Source organism: Camarhynchus parvulus, chromosome 18 (genome assembly GCF_901933205.1).
Source record: "Camarhynchus parvulus chromosome 18, STF_HiC, whole genome shotgun sequence".
Classification (NCBI taxonomy): Eukaryota; Metazoa; Chordata; class Aves; order Passeriformes; family Thraupidae; genus Camarhynchus; species Camarhynchus parvulus.
In genome coordinates, this window is record NC_044588.1 from 11105251 (window position 1) to 11129488 (window position 24238).

At 48.0% G+C, this 24238-nt stretch overlaps 2 protein-coding genes across 3 annotated transcripts; one reads left to right on the top strand and one right to left on the bottom strand.

Annotated features, from left to right (window-relative positions):
- Window positions 1-326: 326 nt before the first annotated feature.
- MRPS7 (mitochondrial ribosomal protein S7) lies at window positions 327-4428 on the bottom strand. The gene is made up of 5 exons (XM_030962266.1): window positions 4348-4428; window positions 3649-3840; window positions 3283-3346; window positions 2231-2398; window positions 327-1366 (listed from the first exon to the last, which is right to left on the bottom strand). Exons 1-5 carry the CDS (start codon window positions 4401-4403, stop codon window positions 1145-1147), a joined length of 702 nt encoding a protein of 233 aa, XP_030818126.1. The 5' UTR covers window positions 4404-4428; the 3' UTR covers window positions 327-1144.
- A 72-nt stretch (window positions 4429-4500) lies between these two features.
- On the top strand, window positions 4501-24093 carry GGA3 (golgi associated, gamma adaptin ear containing, ARF binding protein 3). Of its 2 annotated transcripts, XM_030962174.1 has the most exons (17): window positions 4501-4565; window positions 9872-9956; window positions 10367-10442; window positions 10862-10960; window positions 11749-11872; window positions 12648-12751; window positions 13281-13361; window positions 14263-14400; window positions 15382-15463; window positions 15926-16042; window positions 16987-17256; window positions 17775-17842; window positions 18234-18556; window positions 19016-19281; window positions 19464-19633; window positions 20551-20661; window positions 21839-24093. In XM_030962174.1, exons 1-17 carry the CDS (start codon window positions 4526-4528, stop codon window positions 21947-21949), a joined length of 2265 nt encoding a protein of 754 aa, XP_030818034.1. In that variant the 5' UTR covers window positions 4501-4525; the 3' UTR covers window positions 21950-24093. The 2 variants fall into 2 exon arrangements, with proteins under 2 accessions (XP_030818034.1, XP_030818035.1); XM_030962175.1 differs by lacking the exon at window positions 4501-4565 and having other exon boundaries at window positions 9166-9956; window positions 10367-10446.
- Window positions 24094-24238: the final 145 nt, after the last annotated feature.

Here is a 24238-nt window from a genome sequence, read left to right on the forward strand (position 1 = left end):
TCGGGAGGCTTGTAGCTCACACCAGCATTTTCTATGAGTGTTAAAGAAAGCACAGTTTAGAGGCTGAGAACATTTTGCTTCACCCCAAAGCCAGCAGAGCTGTGGGAGGCAGCAGGGAAATCTCCCAGCTCAGGTTGTACCTGGTTCTCTGGGATGGGTCACAGAACACACCATGGCCTCACAAACAGCTCAACCAAGTGCTTTTTTTCCCAGACTCCTTCCAGCAGGCTGGCTGCACCTGCATGCACACAGCCTCTTCCACAGCCAGGAATACCTGCCACAAGGCAGTCTGCAACAGAAGAGGTCCCTGAGCACATGTAGGAACAGGTTTTATAGGTTTTATACAATAACTGTCACTTTTTTCCAGAATTTGCAAGTTTCAGCTACGGTATATTTCTTATAAGAGTGGGAGAGGAAGAAATGAAACAAAATAGTCTATTGAAGGATTTTTTTCTAATAAAAGTTTTCCACTAATGTATGCCCTGCTTTCTTCCTGCACAGCTGCTGAGCTCTGAGCAACACTGAAGGGTTGCTCCTGACTGAAGCCCTAAGGCTGAGATAACTCTGTTTGCTACAGTCTAGGGCCTCAGGGCTTTACACAACCAGGGCACCTGGAGCAACAAAGACAAAAGTCTGGAACTGGGAAACCTTTCCCATAAAACTGGTTTTATTTTGTCCACATTCCCAGCAAATCTGTGCAGACCATGTTGCTGATGGCCAAAATCAAAAAGGGCCTTTTATTGCCTGTTGTACCAATCCCTGTGGAAAAGGATCCAGCTCTGCTCTCAGCTCTGCAGCCAAAAACATTGCTGATTTGAGGAGCAGAGACTTTCAGATCCCCAGGAAACAGGTAAGTGAAAGATGGTTTTGTTTAGCGTTGCTGTAAGAAAAACATCTAAGGCTTGTCTTCACAGGGAAGTGATTATGAACTAAGTGGAGCAGCCCCACTGAGGCTGGTACCTCAGACTCCCCCTTCCCCCATCCAAACAAGCACAAAGAAAAAGAACCTCGTGGGGATCGTGTGAGCTTTCCCTGGGTTAGAACAGAAGCTGCCTGCAAGGGATATTCCCCATTGCTGTCTCCCAGGCTGGCAGCCCTGGGGCTCTGCTCTCCAGGCCGTGGCAGCGTGTCCCACGCAGGGTCCCTACCACCAGCGGAAGTGGGCGTACGCCCGGTTGGCCTCTGCCATCTTGTGCAGGACATGCTTCCTCTTGATGACAGGCCCCTCGTTGTTGAAGGCCTGGAGCAGCTCCTGGGAGAGCTTTTCTGGCATCAGTGTCCGGCGGTGCTTGTTCTCCCTGCACTCGGTGATCAGCCACTTCATGGCCAGGAAGCGCTTCCGATTGTCCGTCAGCGGGACGGGCACCTGGGAAAGGGTTAAACATGGCAGGTATCAGCAACCTGCTCCTCCCCAGCAGCCACACTGCACCAGCTGCACCTACAGGTGCTCACTGTGCTGCTCTCTGCAGCCAGACCTGCTCCCCACAGCTGAGCCCTGCCAGTTCTCCTGCTCTGTCCATAGGAACTGGCCACTGCTACTGAAGTGGAAACTCTGGCCTGTCTGGGAGCTGGGTCCAGGCTGGTTTGAGTTAGCAGAGATGGGAAAGGTCACCTCATCTCTGCACTGAATACAGAGAAGTCACAGAATCACAGCATGGTTTGGGTTGGAAGGGACCTTAAAGATCAGCTCATTCCAAATGCCCCCACATCTCACCTCTCCTTCAGGCCCCAAGGGTTGAAGAACCCGTACTCAGAGACAGATTCTGCTCATGTTTTAAATATCCCACTGGATCTAGGTGACCCATTTTGCCATGCAGACTTGCCCCAGGGGTTTGGGACCTCTCCCCAAGCAACGTGGTGCAGTGGAAAGGATGGGACTGGTAGTCCAAAGACTACCAATTCTTCTGCTGCTGATCTCTGTCTCTTTGGAAAATAGTTGCTGTGTGTTTCTCCTCAAATCTAGTCAGAGAACCAGAGACTGCTGCTGATTAATGGAGTTGATTGATCTTAGAAGTCTTTTCCAACCTTAGTGATTCTGTCACAGGATTCTGTCACAATACTCAGAGATGGAGATCCTTATTTTGGACAGTTTCTAGGTGCTGTTTTATTCCAGATTGCAAAGTGGCTCTTTCCAAGGAGAGAAAATCTTGAGCTGTTGGGGTGGAAACCAGTTCATTTGCCTCCCTAGCTAATTGCCTTACAACCAGATGTGCTCCCAGCCCCCTTTCACCTGGTAGGTTTTGCCTCCTCTGGTGATGTTGCTGAGCCCGATGATGGGCTGGCAGTTCTTGAGAGCCTGGTGGAAAATGACGTAGGGGTTGCATTCAATTGTCTCCTTCTCATTTTCTGGAGCTTTGTGGTACTTCTCCAGCTGCTTCCTTTTGATGGCCTCCAGAGTCTTGGAAGAAAGGCAAGAAAGAAGACATACAGGGCAGATGGACTCTCCCAGTCCATGAGGTTACATCACTTTTATAGGCACCCCATTTCCACCTGAGCAGCTGGTCCACCAGCCCCAGAGGCAAAAGACACCCATTGGGAATTCTTTAACTCGAGATTTACTTCAGCCTCTTCCAGCTCTTCACTCTCTTTTATCAGTCATTGCATTTCGGGTGAGGGGGATGAGCAGCACAAACCCGGGCCTGAAGCCAGGGAAGGGCAGGGACAAAGTGGAGCCAGGAATAGGGAGGGGTCTGTGCACTGAGCATCCTCCCCTCCAGAGCCTGTGTGCCTTTCTGTAACCAGGATCCAGCAGTTAATTCGAAACATTTGGCCAAAATGTTTCCATTTCAAAGGGAGTTCAGGGGGAGAAGAGACCAGACGGGAACAGCAGTTAACAGCAGTGGCTGTGGGTCAGAGCAGCTCAAAGCTGTGTCATGTAGGTGACACATCTGTGGGGCTTCAAGGGCAAGTTACACAGAGGGTAAGGCATGACAGAGAGCTGCAAAGATCTTTAGAGAAAAATCATGCTTTTTAAGGGTATTCTGTGTGTTTATGCAGTACAAAAGAACACAGGGATACTGAAGGATGGAAAGAGAAGGTTCTACACGAAGCTGTCACCTGCTGGTCTGTGAGCTAAGGAGGCTGGGGCAATGGCCATTTTATCAAACAAATCATGCTTTATCAGAGGAATCATGCTGCAAGCAATGTGTGGCAGACTGAAACACATCAGGCCCACAGAGATGGACCACCCAAGTTCTGGTAATTCTCAATTCCAGTGGGTTTGACATCCCTTCCATTTTGTCTACTTTCAACATAATAGTGAGAAGAAACCTGAGTTCTTACCTGAGACATGAGGCTTCTGGCCAGCACTTTATTTCCACTCTTCATCATCATATTGGTGAATTTACTGTAAACACAAAGTCAGATAGGATCCATATGAATTCTAATTTTATCACTCACAGAAATAAGCCCCCCAACCCCATCCCTTTGTGTCATTCCCATGGTTAACTGTGGGTGCTGCCAGATCTTCTGTAATTATCTCTAATCACTGAAGAACAATAATGGAGTCGTTGATGGGAAAAGATTAACCCAGAATATAGGGATTGTGCTGTAACAAAAGGCAATGTGAACCCAGCAGGTGAAGGGAGAAGAGGGCAGCACACTTCCCAGGCATTTTTGGAGAGAGGAGGAGCTGCTGCTTTCTCTGACCTGATCATGGGGTCGCTGAACACGGAACTGGAGAGACTGGGAGGAGCAGCTTTGATGGGTCGAACAGCCTTAAGCTCCATTTGTTCCCTTTCCTCCTCTGTCAGCTCCTCTAAAGGTTTCTGATGTGATTCCTTTTTCACTTCTGGCTCCAGGTAGCTGGGGTTGTAGCGGCTCCATCTCACGGGCATTATCCTGCAAGGAGCGAGAGAGGCGGGGCTGTAACCCCGGGCACGTGCTGTGTCGTGACACGGACGCAGGCAGATGTGCACAGATGTGCACACGCCTCAGAAGGAATGCTGGATGTGAGAGGCGTCACTTGGCAGTGGGGCACCGGTTTTTTTGTCACCGTTCCCGTGGTCAGGCGCTGGAAGGGCTGCGCAGGGCCCGGGGCCCGTCCCTGGAGCTGCTCAAGAGGCGTCTGCCCCTGGCACTGCGTGATGTGGTTTAGGGATCAGAATGGCAATGCTGCGTGCACGGTCGCACTGGATGACCTTAAAGGTCCAACCTTGACAGTTCTATGCCTGCGTGACCCGGCAAAACAGGCGGGCGGTCTGTCCGCGTGCTCCCGGTGCGGCGCACACCCTCCCCGCACCCCCGGTGTGCTCCCGGCGAGCCGCCCCCAGCCTCCTCCCGCGCTGCCCGTGTCCCCGCGGTGGTGAGCAGCCCCTGGGGCGCCCCCCGGGCCCTCTCCCCGCTCACCGGGGCAGCCACGCCCGCAGCCGCCGGCCCAGCCCCGCCGCGCTGGGCGCCGCCATCTTCCCTGCGCGCGCCGCCGCGCGGGGCGGGGCCACGGCGGGTGGGGCGGGGTCAGAACCGGCCCCGCCCCCTCTCGCTGCTCTCGCGCGGGCGGGGCGGGGCCCCGGGTCGCTCCGGCAACATGGCGGAGGCTGAGGGGGAGAGCCTGGAGTCGTGGCTGAGTGAGTACCGCGGGCGCGGGGGCACTGCCCGGCCCCCTCCGGCCCCCGGCCCCGCTGCCCCCCGGCCCCTCAGCCCCTTCCCAGCGCCTCCCTGCAGCCTCCGCTCGCCCGACCCCGCTACCCCCCTCAGCCGGGCGGGAGCCCCGGGGCCGTGCCGGGGAGGCCGGGGGGTGACAGCGCCCTGGGGACGGGTTGGCACAGCCCCCGGGCACGGGGGAGTTTCGGCACACCGGGCACGGGGTCTCGGCAGCCGGGGATGCGCCGTCCCGGGCGGAGAGCCGGGGCCTCCCCTCCCGGCGGTCAGCTCGGTGTGGGGCGCGGCAGCGGCCGGGGGCCGGTAGCAGCTCCGCGCCGGAGACGGGGGCACCGGGCCCGTCTGCAGCTCAGCCCCTGCGAGGCTGCTGCTTTTTCTTGTCCATAAAGAGTCCTGGTTCGTGTCTGTCCCTCCCGTCTCTTCCCTTGCGTGGCCTGTGGCCCGTCGAGTGTACAGCCTGAGTGCTGTTCGTGAGGTTCAGAATTGTGGGGGTTCCCAGATGAATTAATTTATTCATGTGTTACACAACTGTGATTTTTCAAGCAGACAAATCCTGCTTTATGCCTGGCTGCGGTTTTGGGGTAGTTGTGGACATCCATTCTGTAGAGGCTGGAAAATATCAAAACCCTTTGTCAGATTAAGGTACCTGTAAGGTTAGAGGGGACAAACCCCCGTTGTTTGCTGATGCCCAGCCCCTGCCGAGTGGCCCTGCCTGTGTGTCCGTGCTGCCCATGGCATTTGGGCTCTGGCTGTGCAGAACCCGGAGATGTGATTCCTGAACAAATCAGTCATAACTGCAATTGTTTTTTATATATTCTACACACAGGAGCTCCTGCTGCTGTCCCTGGGAGGCCATGCTGCACATCGTAGCCTGTTGCCTAGATTTTCTTCTCCTTTTTTTAATGGTTATTTGTTTGATTATGTCAGCAAGTGAAGTTCCAAGTAGTCAGGTACTGGGCAAACAGCAGAAGATGGTCATTACCCCAAATACCTCAGAGTGCAAAACCTGTTACCCTTGGAGCTATCCTTCCATAAACAAGATTACTCCTTCTTTCTTGGTATTTTTATATAAAATTCAAACATGTACATGCTGTCATGGTCTGTTAGCCGAGTTACTGGCTGAAAGATGTTTTCATCTATTCTCAATTTAGCTCAATCCCTTCTGTCCCCTTACCGTTTTTGCTCCTCCTCTGAACTCCCACAATTTGTCAATATCTTTTGTTGTAGCCAGTGAGACACAAGAAGGAACACCCACATCCCTTCCTTGCAATATTTCTCTGAGGAGAGCTGACTCACCCAGTTCAGTTTGTGTGTGAAAATGTCTCTAGTAGGAAGGATATTTTGGGTTGTATAGCCTGGAATGCTTCCTGACTGCTTGTTTTGTGGGGATATTTTTTAATTGAGGAAGTTAAGGGAGAGGTGATGTGTCCTTGGCCAAGGGGCTACAGGGAAGAGTTGCAAAGGCCTTACTCACTGTGAGAAGCATTGCAGCGAGCCTGATTGCAGAGGGGCACACATTTTTCAAGGCTTGAGTGCTGCCGTCAGATTTAGGAGGATGCTTTTATGCCAGGTCACTGCTACAGCGATCGCTGCCGGTGTGGCTGTATCGCCCCTCCCATCGCAGGGAGCGCGGAGCCTCCCGTGTCCGGAATTACCGGCGGCGCCGTGAGGCCGGGCGGGCAGAGCTGCTGCAGCTCCCGGCTTTCACCTGCCCTCCCGAGGGGTTTGCTGTAGTCATGACAAAGCCGCGGCTAATGCCAGCCTTGAGGGTGTGCCATGCTGTACCCCCCCTAAGGGAACGGCTCGGCAGCACAGCCAACTTCCCAGTCACGGGAAGACGGAGAATTTCTGATTGAAAATGTTCCATTTTTCTTTTCCTGTGGTGGTGTGCAGCTTCCTGCTGCCCTGCCTCTGGCATCAGGTGGAGTCACAGACCCATGAAGTAACATCATCCTCGTGTCCTGCTGCTGCAGCAAGATCTGCGCCTCAGCCTGGGATGATCTGGCATCTGCATGTCCTGCCTCATTCCAGGCAGCTGGGATGAGAGAAGGTGATCCTTCCTGTCCCCTCCTGGCAGGAAGGCTCTGCTTCTGCTCTGAGCTGAAACAGAAGAAGGTTAGGAGATAATGTCAGCTGTACAAACACAACTGGAGCCTTTGACTCCAATGCTGCTTTTTCTGCTGCATCCAAAAGGAAGCGTCTTGTACCCTGCTCATGTCAGGCTAAGGCAGTGTTCCACTGTGGAACAGATGCAAATGGATAAAATATTGTAACTTTCTTCATTTCTTTTTTCCTTTGTTTGTCTGGCTCAGTGTTCTTTTCTGCCCAGGACTGCAGAGTCTGACTGTTAGACTGGACATGCCTGGGCTGGGAATCACAGGCTAAGCCTGACCTGGGCAAACTCTTTGTTGGGGTGGCTTTTGGCCCATTTCAATAGAGAAGTGAACCCAGGAAAACAGGAGCATTTGTTACCAGCCAGTTAATGGTCTGTGGTTCTCTTCATTCCAGCTGCTCTGTGGTTCTCTGCTTTCCAGTATAGTTTCTCTCCAGGGAAAACAAACACCTTTGTTTCGTATCTAATTATTAATCTGAATGTTGCCTCATTAGCATTTCAGTCTGGCAGAGCACCTGAGGGCTGAGTGGCTCTGATGCTCAGGGTGGGTGTGAAGCAGCTTTGTTTGTCCTGAGCACATTTTTAAAAAAGCTGAAAACTGAGGCAGAAGTGGTGGCAGGACTGGGGCAGTGCCAAGACTTCCGTCCCCAGATTGCTAGTTTAGAGTCATGTGGTTGCCAGTGTGAAATGGGATTTTCAGGAGGGGACCAGGTGGACAAGTGTCTGTGGAAGCAAACAACTGGTACCAAATGGGCCTTGGTTGGCAGTTTTAACAGAAAAGCCAAGGGCTTGATATTCCAGAGCACCAACTCTTCATCCTGGACTGAATCCTTTCACATAAGAGTTGAAGCATATTTATAAAGCAGCACAGATGAGCTCCTTGCCCACATTTTAAGCATTCTCATGAAAAGAGAGGATTGTAAGTCACAACCTGATAGACGTGACACTGCTTCCTGTAGGGTGAAGTGAGGTGATTCCACTGTGCTGGGCTGCTGAGTTCATGTGGCTATGCTGAGACTGGGGACAGCTATCCATACACCCTGGTGTGTTGTGTCATGCAAACACATCAATCTCCAGAGCCAGGGCAGGACTTGTGATCAAGCTCATTAACTTTTATGAACCAAGGTTTCATATGGAGGTTTTATGGATGTTAGAAATAGGAAATTTCTTCATGTGGAACAGCACTTCCCTTTGGCAGTCACTCTCTCCTTCTGAGACTTCACTGTCTATGTGTGAGAGCTTTTGCAGAAAAAACTTAGATGAGTCTGAGAGCATAATCCAGTGTCATTGCAAAAATTTTTGGAGGTATTTGGAACAGCTTTAAAATTAACACTTTGAACATGGGAAACTTGGTTACATTTACCTATTTGTACCACATCATTTTCCTAATTTCAGGATGTGCAGCCAGCAAAGTCCAGTTGGTTGTGTGTCCTTATCTGTTTGTGCTCCTCCTGCATTCATTAAGTCAATTCCCTTAATTCCAGCCAGGAACTGAGTGGTTTTTCTTCTGGGCCTGCTGAGCACAAGAGGTGCTTTGGAGCACCAAAGCACCACAGTGCTGTTTGACTTGCATGAAGAGGCTTTAGATTGTTTTAAGTCCATGGTTTCATGGTGCTTCCAGGGTGTTCATCAGTTGCAAATGTGGTAATAAGGTTTAGGTGCCACATGTTTGGAACAGTTGTTTGGCTCTGCAGAAGTTGTCTTTTAAACTGAGCTTCCCTTGAATCTCCTGAGTTTAAGACCAGCCTGGTAGCTCAGTGAGTTCTACAGGATGTTATCTTGCAGTTATTCCTCCCTCACTGCTGTCTTCTGCTCATCTAGGGTCCCATGAAGGTCAGCAGTGGGCACAGAGATTCATTCACCAGTGGAATATTTTACCATGCAATCCATGGAAACATTTACTTGCTTTACAAATACCATTCAGTGAGGAGGAAAACCTGAGCAAACCTTGCAGGATGGCCACAGAAGGAGGGCTCAGGTGCACTGGGAAAGGGAGGGTTTGGAGTAGATGCCTGACAGCTGTTTAGCTGTCTCTGGAAAGGTAAAAGGATATGTTTTAATGATGATAAAAAATGACACTTGGTAATGCAGCATGTGTTTGTTTTGTTATGCTTCCCTCTGAGATGAAAGTACAGGAGTGTGTGCTGGGTTTTTTCCTGCCCTTCATCCCCTGCTCTATACTACCTGACTAAGCAATATTTAATTTCCTAAACCTCTTTCCATTATATTAAAGTTTTTAGGAAGGTTTCTTAAAGGCCAGCTCTTAGATATATAGGGACAGGTACAGTGCATTGTTTCTTCCCTTACAAGAAAGAAAAACCATTATGTCTGGTCATCTTGGCTGGAAAATTAGGTTAAAGCAGGAATCTGATCTGTAAATTCATTGCTGCATCAGGGTTAAGTGAAATTCATGTAGAAGATGCATTCAGAACCAAAGAGGTGCTGATGGCCTCACTACTCTGCAATCAGTGCAGTCAGTGAGGTCCTGCTGCTTGAGGGAGGATCCTTCAGGAACCTGAAATAGCCCTGTCAGTAAAGTGTTGATCTCTTAGCTTCTGCACGGAGGATTTGAGTTCCTGATCAGGTGCAGGCTGCAGTGTTTATTACCTGCAAGAAGAACTCAATGTATAATAATAAATTTCAGTTCATAAATCCCAGGAGAAATGCTAAGGCATCAATCAAAACAGCTGGCACTCCACAAGCAAGTGCTAATGCTACATGACTGATATTAAACATCTGATCTTCCAGCTCTTCCTTCTGCAAAATTCCCAGGGAATACAAAAATAATTTCATATGTAAAGTATGAGGGTTTAACTTTTAAAGAATTTATTGTTACAGCCAAATAGAAAGAGACATCATTTCAGGCAGAGGAAACTGTGAGCTGAAATATTTTATTCTGTGCTCTCATTTAGGATATGGGAATAGCCTGTCTCTAAACTCGTGAGATTTGGCCACCTGTTTTCTTTGGAAAGCAGTGGTTCTTACTGGATGTTTGGATGTCTCAACTTGGACACGCCCTTTTCCCTGAACAGACGTACCATGTGTGGACTTCTTTCTCCTTTGTTAGAGCTGGCAGTGGATGTCAGATTCTTTTCTCTAGGAAATGTGTGAGCTTTTATGCTGTTTCTTCTCTTAATTGATATCTTTCCCTTGCCAAAGATAAAGCCACCAACCCATCCAACAGGCAAGAAGACTGGGAATACATCATTGGATTCTGTGACCAGATCAACAAGGAACTTGAAGGGTGGGTGTCCCAAACTGCTCTAGACTTAATAAATAAATGTTCACAGTTTAAAGTGTGAAATTCCATTATCAAACAGATACACTTTTTTTACATATACTGATACCACAAGGAAGAGCTGGCTACAACAGAGAGAAGGTGCTGCCTCTCCTGTGAAAGGCAGCGTGGCTAATCCAGACTGAGCACTGGGAAACTGGGAATTCTGAATCTGCTTTTAATTTCAGCTTCAGCAGCTCCAGGGTTCTCATCTGGCCAAAATTATTCCATTTGCCAGTCTGTAAAATGGGGTTATCACTGATAATGCTGGTGGAGCTTCACATGTTTAAAATCTTTACTTGCAAGACACTTTGTTTAAACAGCAGAATTTGTGGAAGTGTTAAAGTCTTCTGTGGTGTTTACCTGTTCTGTTCTAGGCCTCAGATAGCTGTGAGACTCCTGGCTCATAAAATCCAGTCACCACAGGAATGGGAGGCAGTCCAAGCCTTGACAGTAGGTAGTCCTTACCTCTCCCCTTAAATCCAGGCATGTATCCCATTGCATCACCTGGGTGGGGTAGAGGGGGCACAGGGTGTGTCCATGGGGTCAGCTGGGGCTGAGTGCCCTGATCCCTGGGAGGGAGCACAGTTCCATCCCTAAAGTGTCCAGAAACAACTCTGCGTTAGTTTGAGCTGCTTTCCTTTGTTATCTTCAGGCAAGATTTGTGTTTATTGTTGAGGCCAAGTACTGAGATAACACAGACCCAGATGAGGGTGTGTCATCCCTAAAGATGGGAGACGAATGTCTGCATGGAGCAGGAATACTTGTCTCACTGACAGGGGCCCTTTACCTCCCCTCTAAGCAGAACACACACTGTTGCTGTAGGGTTTTTCCCTTTGCTTTCAGCCCCTGTTTCTGTTTCTTGAATGCAGGTGCTGGAAGCTTGTATGAAGAATTGTGGGAGAAGATTTCATAATGAAGTTGGGAAGTTTCGCTTTTTAAATGAGTTAATAAAAGTTGTGTCTCCAAAGGTTAGTCCCTGAGTGTTACAGCTGTAGCTGCTTTTTGTATGACCTTTGTAAGCTACAGACAGCATCCAAAATATTTGCAGTGTTCTGTTTGGCTCATTGCACTTATTAGCCTATATTCAAGAGCATTTGTTAGCTAAGCTCTTATTGTTTGGGGGGTTTTTATGCCTTACTGAATTTCTCAGGAAGTTGTACTAAGTTGCCATCACTATGCAGTCTCTGCGTGTACTAATCCTTCAAGTAACTCTAAAGAGCTTCTAAAACTTGGGCTGTGTTGTTTTAAAAAATGAAATTCCAGTCATTGTGGAAGAGAAATGTGATGCAGAGGTTAAAACAAGAGGTTTGACAGCACACCATGGAGTTCTAGTCCTCATTCTGCTGACTTGCTGTGTAAAGAGTGCCAGGCTAAGTCCCTCAGCATTCATGATGAGTTTAATGTGCTGAAAATCTTCCCTATGGCATGATTGATGCAACAATGCATTCCCAAATTCTCTCCCATAAGACAGAGGAGGGGGTGGTTCTCTGTACTGCTGTAATTTTTAAAATAGCAAAATCCTGGAGTCAGCAGAACAGCTGCTTTTTCTTTTGCTGGAGGTAATCACAAAGCTTCTCTTCACTGTTATTTCAAATCTCTTAGAGGAGCACCTTTTCCTCCTAATGAGATGTACCTTAGACCATCTTGGAACTTGGATCATACACCTTTGAATTTATTTCACTGAGCTTCCACAGAGCTTTATTTTTAAAAAGAAATTAAGAACATGAAGGATTTGGATCTTTTTTCCCACACTTAGTACCTGGGGGACCGAGTCTCAGAGAAGGTGAAGTCCAAAGTGATTGAATTGCTGTACAGCTGGACTGTGGCATTGCCAGAGGAATCCAAAATCAAGGATGCCTACTACATGCTGAAGAGACAAGGTAGGGAGTCAGCTGCTCGCTCATGCATTCTCTCCAGCCTCGGCTTTGAGCAAGAGTGTCACAAAATATACAGCTTCTAATTAAATGGGATCAAGACAAGCTCTGAGGGGAGATAGAACAAGGGAGAAATTCTCTGAAAAGCTTTTCATTATGTGTAAATGCCTTGGGCAGGGTTGGGCTGGCTTGGTTAACTAAATTAGTGAAATACCTTGCAAATACTTTTGTTTTGGTTTGAAGGGCCTTTTATAAGTTCTTTTTTTTTTTTTGGTGGAAGTAGCTATTAGATTATTTGAACAAGTCTAATTTAAAGTGAAATAAGGGCTTCCAAGTAGCTTTTTGTGTTCTTTTAACTAAATGGCTTTGCAGCTGTTCCTTTAGTTCAGCTGACACACATTTCTTGTGTAGGCACAATGAAAAAAATCAGTAGCTTCACAAGAAAAATAGATTCCATGAAAGCTCTGGAAACCATCCTGTCTTATTAGGACACACATACTGGAAGTCATAACTGTCCCTTGCAGCACTGTGGATGGATAAACTGAAGGCTGAATGGGGCTGAAAATGGTTCCTCCCCTTCAGAGGCAGAGTTTTAGCTCTTGTTAGGGGGTTGGAAGAACATCCAGGTGAAGTCAGCCTAGGGATGCAGATTGTTCACTGGAGCAGTGTGGCAGCATCAGGGGCAGATGTGTGTTGGCTCTGAGAGAAGCCTGGGAGTACCTGTGTGCCCTGCCTGGTGTGAGTGTGTGTGCTGACCCACAGGATCCCTTTCTGCTTTCAGGGATTGTCATGTTTGATCCTGTGATTCCTGCAGACAGAACACTGATTCCTTCCCCACCACCTCGTCCCAAGAACCCAGTGTTTGATGATGAGGAGAAATCCAAGGTACAGGGAAGGCTTGTGACAAAATCACTAATGAAAAGTGATTACTCAGTGCACACTTAGAATAAGGAAGCAAAGTATAATAATGTGGCTTTTATTTTGGGGGTGATGATCTGTACTTTTGCAGGGTTCACTGCTTTGTCCACCTGCTTAACCCAAAGTTCCAGTTAAGACCTTGTCTGTGTTACCATTATGGGGTTATTTATGTTCAAGTGCCATCCTACTGAAGTACTGGAAAGCAGAGAATGTTTCACACACTGGAGGAAAAATAATGTATGGGAGGAATAACTATCTAGTACCAGAAGTCACTGAGATGTCACAGAATATGTCCTGTGTAAAAGCAGGAATGCAGCAACTCACATAGATAATAAACTCTAAATGACTCCTGCCGAAGTCCCTGTAACTACGGAAGCTGTGTGAGCCTTGTAATACTGGGCTGTATCCCTTTTCCCCTGAATTGTTCATACAGATCCCTTTTCCTTTGCTCAAGGGTCTTTATTTTTTTCCTGACTATAATTTTCTTGTCTTTCAGCTTCTAGCCAAGCTGCTGAAAAGCAAAAACCCAGATGATTTACAAGAGGCAAACAAACTTATAAAATCCATGGTAAAAGAGGTAAGAAATTCCTGTAGGATTGGTTCAGATAAGCAGTCTGCTTTCCAGGTTTTAAGCAATGGAAAGGTTAGGATTTGGTCTCTAGTTTGTACCTAGGAGATGTTTGTGGTACAGAAATGTGATGTTTGTGTCTACGGTTGGTGTCTCTGGTGAATGATGGGGCAGGAATTGAATGTCTCTTATAAATAACCACATTCCCATCATTCAAGGTGGGATTTCATATCAAGGTTTGGTGGGAGCATTGTGGTACCACCCCTGGATGCTGAGGACTGAATTACTGGACTGGTTTTTCTCACAAACAAGCTCATGGAAACACCTTCCTGTTTGTAGAGCTGTGCTGCATCCACCCATGGCAGTCATTCCAAACTCTGGAGTCCAGGAAATGACTCACTGGGATTCTGGCAAATAAAAGGATACCTTCTGGACTGTAGTGGTTGTATAGGTTACCAAGATATTTCATTCAAGCTCCTCTTGTCTTCAGTTGGAATCACCAGTCACAGATGGGTGGACATTTTCCACCAAAGTGTGCTTGTTTTTCCTAGTAAATGTTTTGCCTCAAACACCTCTCTTTTGTTAAGTGGCATCAAGTGAACAAAAAAAAATCTTCTGAAAAGGTCAGAAAGGAACTTCTTGGAACTTTTTTAGTGGTGTAATTATACATTGAAGTCTATCTAATCAGACTTTCTGGAAATATGGGGTTGCCTGTAATTTCAGAATGGTGGTGAAAAGACAATAAAATAAACAAAGTTTGACATGAATGAAGAAGGGTTTTGTTTGCTTTTTTCTGGCTTAATCTTTAATAGCAGTTACTTGACACATTTGCAGATAACATCACTGGTTGTGTTGCTGTGAGCTTTTAGAAGGAAACTCACCCTTTCTATCTGTGCTTTCCACCCTGAAGGATGAGGCTCGGATCCAGAAGGTGACAAAGCGCATGCACACGCTGGAAGAGGTGAACAACAATGTGAAGCTGCTGAATGAGATGCTGGTTCATTACAGCAAAGAGGACTCATCAGAGGCTGACAGGGAGCTCATGAAGGTGGGTCTGAGCTGCTCCTTCTTCCCAGCAATCCTGGAGTCAGTCCTTTGTTACAGACTTGAGTTCTGCAGAGAATTACAAACACTGCAGTAAAATGGGGAGCAGTGGTGAGAAACAGGAGCAGTTGCTGCAAACAGCAGGCAAGAAAATATCCATGTTTTTAGTGCCTTTTACCAAAAGACTGGGTGGGGAGTAGCTCCATTTCATCTATGCTTGAAGTGAGGTGCAGCTGTTCTCCAGAGGTGCAGCATGGCAGAACCTATAAGCTGCAGTTTGTAATTCTGGATCCTATAAGGGCACACAGATTGCAGGTCATAACTGTCTGTTGTAGCACTGTGGATGAATAAACTAAAGGCTGAATGGGGCAGAAAATAGTCCCTCCCCTTCAGAGGAAGAGTTTTAGCTTGTATTTCAGGGTAAGGAGAGCATCAGCAAAGTGAAGATCAAAACAACCACCAGGGATGACTTGGTAGGCCCAGAGCCTTTAAGAATTGCACATTATCTTATTTTAAAAATCAAACCCACTTATTTTTAACAACACAGTCTTTAAAGAGTGGTAAGATTCTTAAGAAACGTGTTTGTTTCTGTGAACCATTTTGTTACTGCCACCTTTCTGCTGTGTGGTTGCATACTCAGTAGTGGGTGCAGCACAATTGAAGCCTAATTGCTGAAGCATGATTCTGCTCTTTCAGGGACTGCTGTACAAGGAAGAAACATCTCTTTTGGATTAGAACTTGGCCATAAGTGCTGATGTAAGGGAGGACTGAGAAATGTGTTGGGAATGCAGGTTGTGTTACCCCAGGCTCGTGTAACACTGCTGAGCATTGTGAGCTGGGCACAGAGGGCCATCCTGGCTGTGCAGCCACACTAGCACAGTCAGCATAGTGAGACTGGTCTGTTCTGGGGGTCATTCTGTGCTGACTGGTGCTGCTGGCAGTGGCTCCTGGCTGGTGAAACCCTCTGTCCTAATCTGTCTTTCAGGAGCTCTATGAAAGGTGTGAAACCAAAAGACGGACGCTGTTCAAGCTGGCCAGTGAGACAGAGGATAATGACAGCAGTTTGGGTAAACTAAGCTACACTTTTCCTTTTTAATTGCTTTTGTGCTTCTTGCCTTTGTAAGGGTTCAGCTGTAAAGTCATTTCCTCACTGTGGGTTCTTGTTGCTTTAATAAAGGACAGGCCTTCTCTCTTTGTGCTTATCATTTCAGTTCAGGCTAGGACTGCACAGTAAAGTTGGTTCAGGAGGATGGGAGCAGTGATGGGGGACAGCTGCTGCTTTGGGAGGGGAAGGGAGTTGCTGTGGGGAAGAACCTTGGGCTCATTTTTTTCTTGGTACTGCAATGTGTGTGGAGCTAGAAAAGGTCAGGGTATTGCTTATAGATATGTGGCAAAGGCAGAGTGATGGAGCTCACAGCCAAATATTCATGAGTTTTCTTGCTGATTATTTAGCTGAAAACTGAGCACTCTCAGCATTAGTGGGAACAAAGGGACTAAAGCCTTGGAGGTAATTTTTATCTCTCTTGTAGGGGATATTCTGCAGGCCAGTGACAATTTATCACGTGTGATAAATTCCTATAAAAAAATAATAGAGGGACAAGTGATCAATGGTGAAGTGGATCTCCCTGGGATGTCTGTAGTGGAAGGTGAGTTCCTGGGAAGCCAATTGTTTAATTTTTGAATCCTGCAATTCTAAGTGTTTTGAACAATGTTTCCTGTTTTGTTGAAGTAGCTTTTGATGGTTCTTGTGGCCAACAGTTTGTGAATCAGAGGGGAACAAGAAGGTTCCTGAGCAGTGGATAAACAATTCTGAACAGGAGCAGCAGTGCTGCAGCTTTGCATTCTCCGTTGCTCAGTCCATATTATTGAAACCTTTGATGACATCAGTAGCAAACCTCCATGTGAGCAGTTTGTGTGGCTGGAAGTTCTCATACATTTTCCTCCCCACATTTGTCCTGTTTTTTAATGGTAATGTGTAAGAAGAAGATAATTTTATCAAAAGCAATTTTATCAAAAACATTTTATCAAACAAGAGCTGAAGAGTAGGAGCTGGACCAGGGGTCCTTTTCCTGATTTTGCAAGTAATTTCATTTGCGAATTCAGGCCAGTTGCCCACTTAACACTTGAGCTTCACCATTGAAAGCTCTGGACACAATTGTGACAGAATTACCACTTGCGACTCAAACATTTTCGCAGCTGCCTGGCAGCATCTTACTGGGACAAGACTGTTCTAAATATGAAGACTGAGGTGATATGAATTTCCTTCAGCTTTCCAGCTCTCTGGTAACCTCTCTTTATTATGATGCTGTAGGATCTCCCAAAGCCTCATCTGAGTTCAAAAGATTTTTGGAGAGATCATGAATTGTGAAGCACTGGGGAAGGAGCAGTGGTTGCAGCAGATTTTCATTCTTTTAAGTATCTGTGTTGATTTACATAGTCCAGACAGTAAATATCCTTTCTCTGTTACAAAGAGCCATAGGCCAGGCTCAGATGAGGATCTAAACCATCTCTCTGCTAATTTCTTGCACACACTGGGTTTGCTCTGAGCCTTTTGCCTTTTTTCCTAGTAGTGCTCTTCTGTCTGCTGCAGGGAGTAACTCCACCAATAATCTCAACACCCTGATTGACCTCGCTGGACTGGACGTCAGCAGCGCGCCGCCGCCCCCACTGCCCCCCAGGAGCCTGGCAGCAGCCCCCAGCCCAGCCCCTGGCCCAGCTGAGATCCCCATCCTCCCTCCTCCTCCCCAGGCGTTCGCGCCGCCGCACAGCAGCTCCGCCAGCCACGGGGAAACGGCACCCACTCAGCAGGGCAGCACAACCAACTCCCTGTCCTTGCTGGATGAGGAGCTCCTGTGCTTGGGTAAGATGCTGAGGGGCCTGCAAAAGGGCTGCTCAATCCATCCTAAGAAAGGCTACTTTTGTGTTCTCCATGTTCCTGGATTCCAGGGAACGCTCCCTTGCGTCATTCTGAGTATAAGCCCTGGTCAGTGAGTCAGTATTAAAATCTCTTCCCAGGGCTGGCTGCAAGAAAGTAACTGTTCAGTGCAATTGAATTCTGATCTCTGGGGCTGCTGGGACATTGTGCTGAGGAGAAGGTTCTTCAGAGGGGCTGTGCATAGGAGCCTGCAGGATGCCTGTCTGTGGAGCCCAGATGTGAACAGCAAAAGGCAATGGATGGGTTAGAAGAGCTGCGTGCACGGCATGACTGTTGGCTGCTGATGCTGTCAGTCTTTTCCTCATCACAAACTTGCAGTCCATCTCAGTGTTTCATCAGGTTCTTGGGCTCTGGAAGAGCTGAATCAAGTTTTGATGGTACTGAAATAGCAGCCAAGGAATTACACTGAATTCATTTTCTCCTCCTGTTGTTTTTCCCTTCAGGCCTGAATGACCCAGCCCCTGCAGCAGGGAAGGAGACCTCAGAGAACAACCAGTGGAGCATGTTTGAGGTACAAAGGAGGAGTCTCAGGGAAGAGGAGGGAGGGAGAGACTGATGTTGTGGGAGGTCTCAGGACACACTGTCACCTTGGAAAAGCATGTGATCACACAGGCAAAGGGGCAGTCTGGCTTAGCCCTAAAATCTGGGATAGCTGTGTTTGAGCAGAGTAGGTATCCCTGAACCTGGCTTTCTCAGTGTCAGTCCCATCTGTCCCCATGATGTTAGTCCTTGCTTTGCTTAAATTACAGATCAGATGTAGTCCTGACTTAGGCTGCAGACTTTGCTGCTTGTCACCCAGAACCTGTTTTTGTGGTAAACCTTTGTCCCTCTGTGAGAGAGCAGTGCCATCTCTGCATCAGGGCCAGCAGCGAGTTAGAGCATCTGCCTGTCCTCTCTTTCAGAATGAGCAGTTGGACCTGGATTTCTTTAATCCGAAGTTGGTGACTGTTGCTTGCAACCCTGCAGGGAACCCTCTTCTCCATCACACATCACAGACCACGTGTGGGACATCAGCCACGCTGCCTTCTGCTTTCCCAGCCTCCCAGACTGCTCCCAGCATCCCAGCACCAAACTCAGCACCGTTTGTATTTCCTGCTGTACCAGCTGCCCCTGCAGGGCCTCCTAAGAATATTCCAGCTGCTCCTGGGTACTTCAGCTCGTCTGTGGGGGGCAATATGTCACATAAGATGGATGCATTGGGACAACTCCTTGAAGAAGCCAAAGGGTAACCAAAAGTCCTGACTTTGCTTTGGCTCTGCAGTTAGAAGCCAAGCTCACTGCAGTGCCAGGTTCTGAGGGTGACTTTCAACTCTCTGGTTTGGTAGAAATGTGGGATTGGGATTTTTCTTCTCAGAGGTTTCAGTTTACAAACTAATATGAGTTTCCCACCTCTGGGAGGGAAAGGCAGGCAGAGCACACAGATCCAAAGGTGTGGTGTGAAGGAGAACTAGCTGTTAAGGTACAAGAGGCCCCATTTCCTTCCTGGCTTAGAGAAGTGACCCCAACCCAACCACCACCCCTGTCCTTGAAGTTCTCCTCGTGTGAGACTGTGCAGAGTCACAGACTCCAGCCTGACTCCAGGCTGCTGCTTTGTCCTTGTGTTGAGCTGTTGCCTCTGGGTATTGGTGAAATTACTGCTTCCCTTCCAGCTCCATTCACCACAGCTTTTCTGTCTCTCTTGCAGGAGTGCCACCCAAGTCATGGCAACACCTTCAGTGTTCCCTGGGGTGACTTTGCCAACCACTGTCACTCCTGCCCCATTAGCAGCACCTGCAGGGCTGGCAGCCACTGCCTCTGGGGCCCCACCAGCTCCCTTCCCAAGCAGCTGCCCTGCTGGATCAGGAAGTCCTCTCTTCCAGCCAACATCATTCCAGCAGCAAGGCAGTCCCATGAAAGCACCTGAAATTTCTTTGGCCAATGTCCATGTTCCCTTGGAATCCATTAAACCCAGTGAGTATTTCAGGTTTTTCTCTTTGCTCTGGATATTTTTAAAGGCAAAGCTTCTTGTCAAAGTTCATGAAATAGAGAGAAGGGATGAGCAGCTCCAGCTGAACATCCTGATCACCTGGTGCTGTCTCAGACCATGTGCTGCAGCACGAACCTGGATCCTCTCCCTTCTCCCCCTGTGGCAGGCAGTGCCCTGCCCGTGACAGCCTACGACAAGAACGGGTTCCGGATCCTGCTGCACTTTGCCCGGGAGTGCCCGCCGGGGCGCTCGGACGTGCTGGTGGTGGTGGTGTCCATGCTGAACACGGCGCCGCTGCCCGTCAGGAACATCGTGCTGCAGGCGGCCGTGCCCAAGGTAGGGACACGTGGCACAGGGACTGCACCCAGGAAGGCCTGGCCATGGACTCAGGGGCTTGGGACAGCCTGGTCTGACCTTTCCATGGGCTGTGCTTGTGGGGGCACCAGTTGTTGGTTTTTCTGGGTCTGGATTGAAGGCACTTGATACAGTAATTTGTGTTTGGACTCGGGTGTTTATTATTTCCTATCAGTAAAACAGTCTCATTACTGTGAGTTTGGCAGCCTTTCATTAGAAGGCACAAAATGGCTAACAGTCTCTTGGTACAAGGTCTTTTAAGACTAAACTATCCAATTAAGAGCTGACACCTAGATTATTTTCCCTTTTAACCCAATAACTGATCCCAAAGAGCCTGCAATAGAACTTTTCTTCTCAATTACAAAATGCCACCCAAACCCATGAAGAAGAAGGAAGAAGAAGCATGAAGAAGAAACCCAGGATGACACCCTGTGCCCTCCATCTTGCTTGCATCCACAACATACTAAAAATCCCAAAACCTCAATTTCTCACCAAGTGATACACCGACACTACTCTCTATAATCTATTTCACACTTTTGTGGATTCTAGTTTATCTTGTAGTCTAGGAAACTCTCTCCCTGAATGAGGGTCAAAGTCAGTGCTCCCCTGGGGGTCAGGGCAGACAGAGAAATATTCTCAGTGCCCTGGGCTTCCACAGTGCTCTTTCCAGAACACAAAGGTTCTTGTCAGAGGCAGAAAACACTGAGGATGAGTCAAGATCTGCCTTTTCCTATTGTGTTTTGCAAGCTGGGCTGGCTCTTGTTCCCTCTCTCTCACTTGTGGGTTGATTCTCTTCCATTTGGATATGGGCTGTTATCCCCCCAGCCTGTGCACGCATCCTTCATTGTCCCCAAGGCAGGAGATCATCCCTGAGGTTCTGCTCTCTGTTTCATTTGCAGTCCATGAAGGTGAAGCTACAGCCACCCTCTGGCACTGAGCTGTCTCCATTCAATCCCATCCAGCCACCAGCTGCCATCACCCAGGTCATGCTTCTGGCAAATCCTGCGAAGGTGAGAGGGACACTGGGATTTATCCTGCCCTCTTCAGACATGTTTGATACCAGCTGAACTCTGTGGAGGGGTGGGACCAAACATTTGAGCAGCTACAGCTGTTAGTTCCTAAAAGTTTGGACTTGATGATCTTGGAGGTCTTTTCCAACCTTAATTACCTGTGATTCTCATGTGCCCTCCAGAAGCGGTTACTATGGAATGTTGGTGTTTCAGTTCAGGGCTGGAGGAGGCTCTTCCCAACAGTCTTGGCAGGGAGAGGTATGAGAGGGGGCAGTATACTTCTTCCAGCCAAAGGGCAAGGATCATGTCAGGCTCAGCTTTAAAGGGAAGCAAAGCTGCATCAGGAGTTTGACTCTCCTGTGCACTGAATGTGCCTGGTTTTGCTGATAATTAGATCAATGCTGAATTAACTGGTGCTGTAGCAGTACTTTTGATGAACCAGCAGGCAAATGTCAGATCTTGTCTTCCATCATTCTCTGTGACCAGGGACACAATGAGGTTCACACTTCCCTTTCTGCTGATGATGCTAGGAGCATCTGAGAAGATGTTTTTCCTTGCTGTAGTCACTCATTCAGTCAGCCAGCTCTGAAAGCACAAAGCTGAAGGACTTTCTAATTGTTTGACAAATTTAAATGTTTATACTTGAGAGTTACAACGGAAGTGCCCTTCAAGTATCAGCTGAAATCCCTGAGACAAAAGGATGAATGTCAGAGGAGTTTAGTGGTTGTTTAAAAAACTTTGTGACTTGATTGAAGGGCTGCTTCCATGTCATGCTTACTGTATTGCAAGGCATTTTTCAGAGCAGGAACTGTTTTATCTTCCTCCACATGATGAGGAATGTAATTTTTGGAACTTTTCCAGCAGCAGTCTTTAGGCTCTCTGGAGAGCAGCTGAGCAACTGGCCATGTCTGTGCAGTCTATGCTCACAGGTCATTCATGCTTTTCTTGGTCTGCTCCATGCTAAGCAGTAAAAGGTTTTTGGTATGAGAAGTGTAAGGTGAATAACTCAGGTTTGTAAATAACTGAACTCAATGAACTTAACCTGAGCCCTCCTGCCCCTGCTCTGTACAATGGAAGTCTTGTGCTCTCTGTAGAGCTGTAACAGTGAAGTGTTTTGTTCAGGGCTGTTGAACTGGGACTGTTCTCACATTGCTTTCGGGTTTTGTCTTTCCTGCAGGAGAAGGTGAGGCTGAGGTACAGACTGACCTTCACCCTGGGAGATCAGCCTAGCACAGAAGTGGGCGAAGTGGATCAGTTTCCCCCGGTGGAGCAGTGGGGGAATCTATGACCTTAGGACACTGCCAGAGACTCTGACAGGACCAGGGCAGGATCCCACAGGACTGGAACGGATGTGCTGTGGGGAGGGACACACATGCTATCCACTGGTGATGTTCAGCTTTGTTTACATGTCCTGACCACTCTGCTTGTAGCTTTAGTCCAGAATGTTGTGCCCCACATTTGAAGGGGCCCTGGAACACTTATGCCAAGCATGAACTGAGAGGCAGCCAGCGACAGGTGGTGCTGGCTGCTTTTACTTTGACCTCTGGGTGAATCTGGTTCTATCTTCCACTCTATTAAACTTGAAGTTATTGTATTTTGAGGGAAGACCTGTCAGCAGAAGGGGATTTAGTTGGCTTTTCCTGCACTGCTGTCCAGAGATCCCGACAGGCTGTGGGGTGATGATGCCGCGAGCTCAGCGCAGAGCCCTGACAGACCCTCCCTGGGCCTGTGACCTCCTTGTGCCACATGGGCCCGTGAGCATGCTGAGCAATAATGCTGCTCCATGAGGGAATGCTTCCTTTTTTACACTGAAACAGCACTTAGCTCCCTTCCCCCTCTCCTGCTTCATTCCCAAGGGCCCGTGTAAGCAGCCCCTTGCTCCGTGTGTGCCATACTGCTATATCTTTACTTGTTATATTTATTTTATGCTGCTGGCTGCCACCCTGGGGCATCCATTTGGGGCAGCTGGTGCTGAGTTTTGTCTGCAAATGGTTACACTGGTTATTTTTTTGCCTCCATTGCATTCCATAGTGTGGGGAAAAGAGGAAATGCATAGTGAGGAGGAAAAAGGGCTGGAGGGTATTGGTCAGTATTGGAGGAGGACAGCACCTGGAGCACAGAACTGTCTTTACAATCACTAGTCAGGGCAGGTGACTGAATCCAGGGAAAAGGAGAGATGCCTCTGATGTCCCCTCATGCAGGCAGTATTACTGGTATAGTCAAATACTGTGTTTTATTGAGCTGAGTACAATGACCTACAAGATGTAAATAATAGAGCCGTAGAGTATTAAAACAGAACAAGCAGGCAGAGAAAGGAAGAGGCTCCCCTGGGCTGTGATGGGGCATGTTCTGGGTTAATGCCTCATTTTCTTTGTTCCCTGTATTAAGTGGCAAAGTGCAATTGTCCCCACAAAGGGGAAAACAGTTTTGCTGGACATCATTGCTAACAGAAGAGCTGATCCCTTAGCTGCAACCTCCTAGAAAAAAGGTTTAAATCACCAAAACTTGGTTCCAGCAGCCCCTTCTTTCTTCTCAGTTTCCAGTCTCAAGCAGTGCCTCAGTGAGCCCTGACAGACTGTTGTAAATTAATGGGGGTTTTTAACACCCATTGACACGAACACAGAGAGGTGCCTGCTCAGTCTTTGGACACTCAGCTCTGCATTTCCAGCAGGGTTGTCAAGCAACAGCTCTTCTCATACGTGGAGTGGGAGCAGCACAGAGAAAAGCAGTACAGAGGCTCCTGCCTCATGAAGGAAAACTCCACAGGAGAACATGATGCTGGAATGAATGGTGGCTGTAAAACCATTGCTGCAAACACAGCTTGCAGTTATTCATAGTTGAATTTTCTTTACTATGCTGCAGAGTAAAATCCCTATAAATGAAAAAATGGGATTCACAAGCCTCAGGCCCTCATCAGAGGCACCAGGCAGCTACAGGAACCCCTGAAGGTGGAATCCAAGCTTGTCCTGGTCTGAAGCCTGTGGAGATCTCAGCCTTGTCAGCTCCCTGATGCAGAAGCCAGGGGAGAGGGATGGGTTGTTTGGATCTTAAAGAAAGCTGTTTTAAATTGATGGGCTGGGAGATAATGGACAAGGAGAGAATTCTTTCTGCCTCAGACATGTTCTTGCCAGCACTTTAGACACAGTAGGCATGGGGGCAGTGCCTGGGTGGTGTGTCCTGAGGAGCAGGGTCACTGCTTCCCTGCACGTGGATCTCACTGTGACTTGGAGGAAGGCAGGAGAGCACAGGTGCTTTCAGCAGCAGCAGCCACCCGGACATGGACACGCACCACGGTCCTGCTGCTTTGGAAATTAAACCATGAATGTTCCTTGTCTGTAGGGTGAGGTTCCTGCTTCATCCCCAGCAGTCCTACCTGTACATACATCTCCAATGCATTTGTGCTGCTGCATGTTGAATAAATCATTTTCCCTACCTGGCTCTGTGCTGGCCCTTTCTCATGACGGCTTCTGCAGTGCCGTGCTGCTTCTGGAAAGCCTCAGACTCAAACTATGGACTCAAGACCTTCCTAAGCAAAAATAGAGAGGTTGCCATTTCTAAAACCCTGCTGGTTTAAGAG

Coding starts and splice junctions, on each gene's coding strand:
- GGA3 (XM_030962174.1), top strand. CDS start 4,526: ATGGCGGAGGCTGAGGGGGAGAGCCTGGAGTCGTGGCTGA. Junction 17,257..17,774: donor TGAGGAGCTCCTGTGCTTGG/GTAAGATGCTGA, acceptor TTTTCCCTTCAG/GCCTGAATGACCCAGCCCCT. Junction 19,282..19,463: donor CTTGGAATCCATTAAACCCA/GTGAGTATTTCA, acceptor CCCCTGTGGCAG/GCAGTGCCCTGCCCGTGACA.
- MRPS7 (XM_030962266.1), bottom strand. CDS start 4,403: ATGGCGGCGCCCAGCGCGGCGGGGCTGGGCCGGCGGCTGCGGGCGTGG. Junction 3,841..4,347: donor CTGCGGGCGTGGCTGCCCCG/GTGAGCGGGGAG, acceptor CGCTCCTTGCAG/GATAATGCCCGTGAGATGGA. Junction 3,347..3,648: donor TTCAGCGACCCCATGATCAG/GTCAGAGAAAGC, acceptor TTGTGTTTACAG/TAAATTCACCAATATGATGA.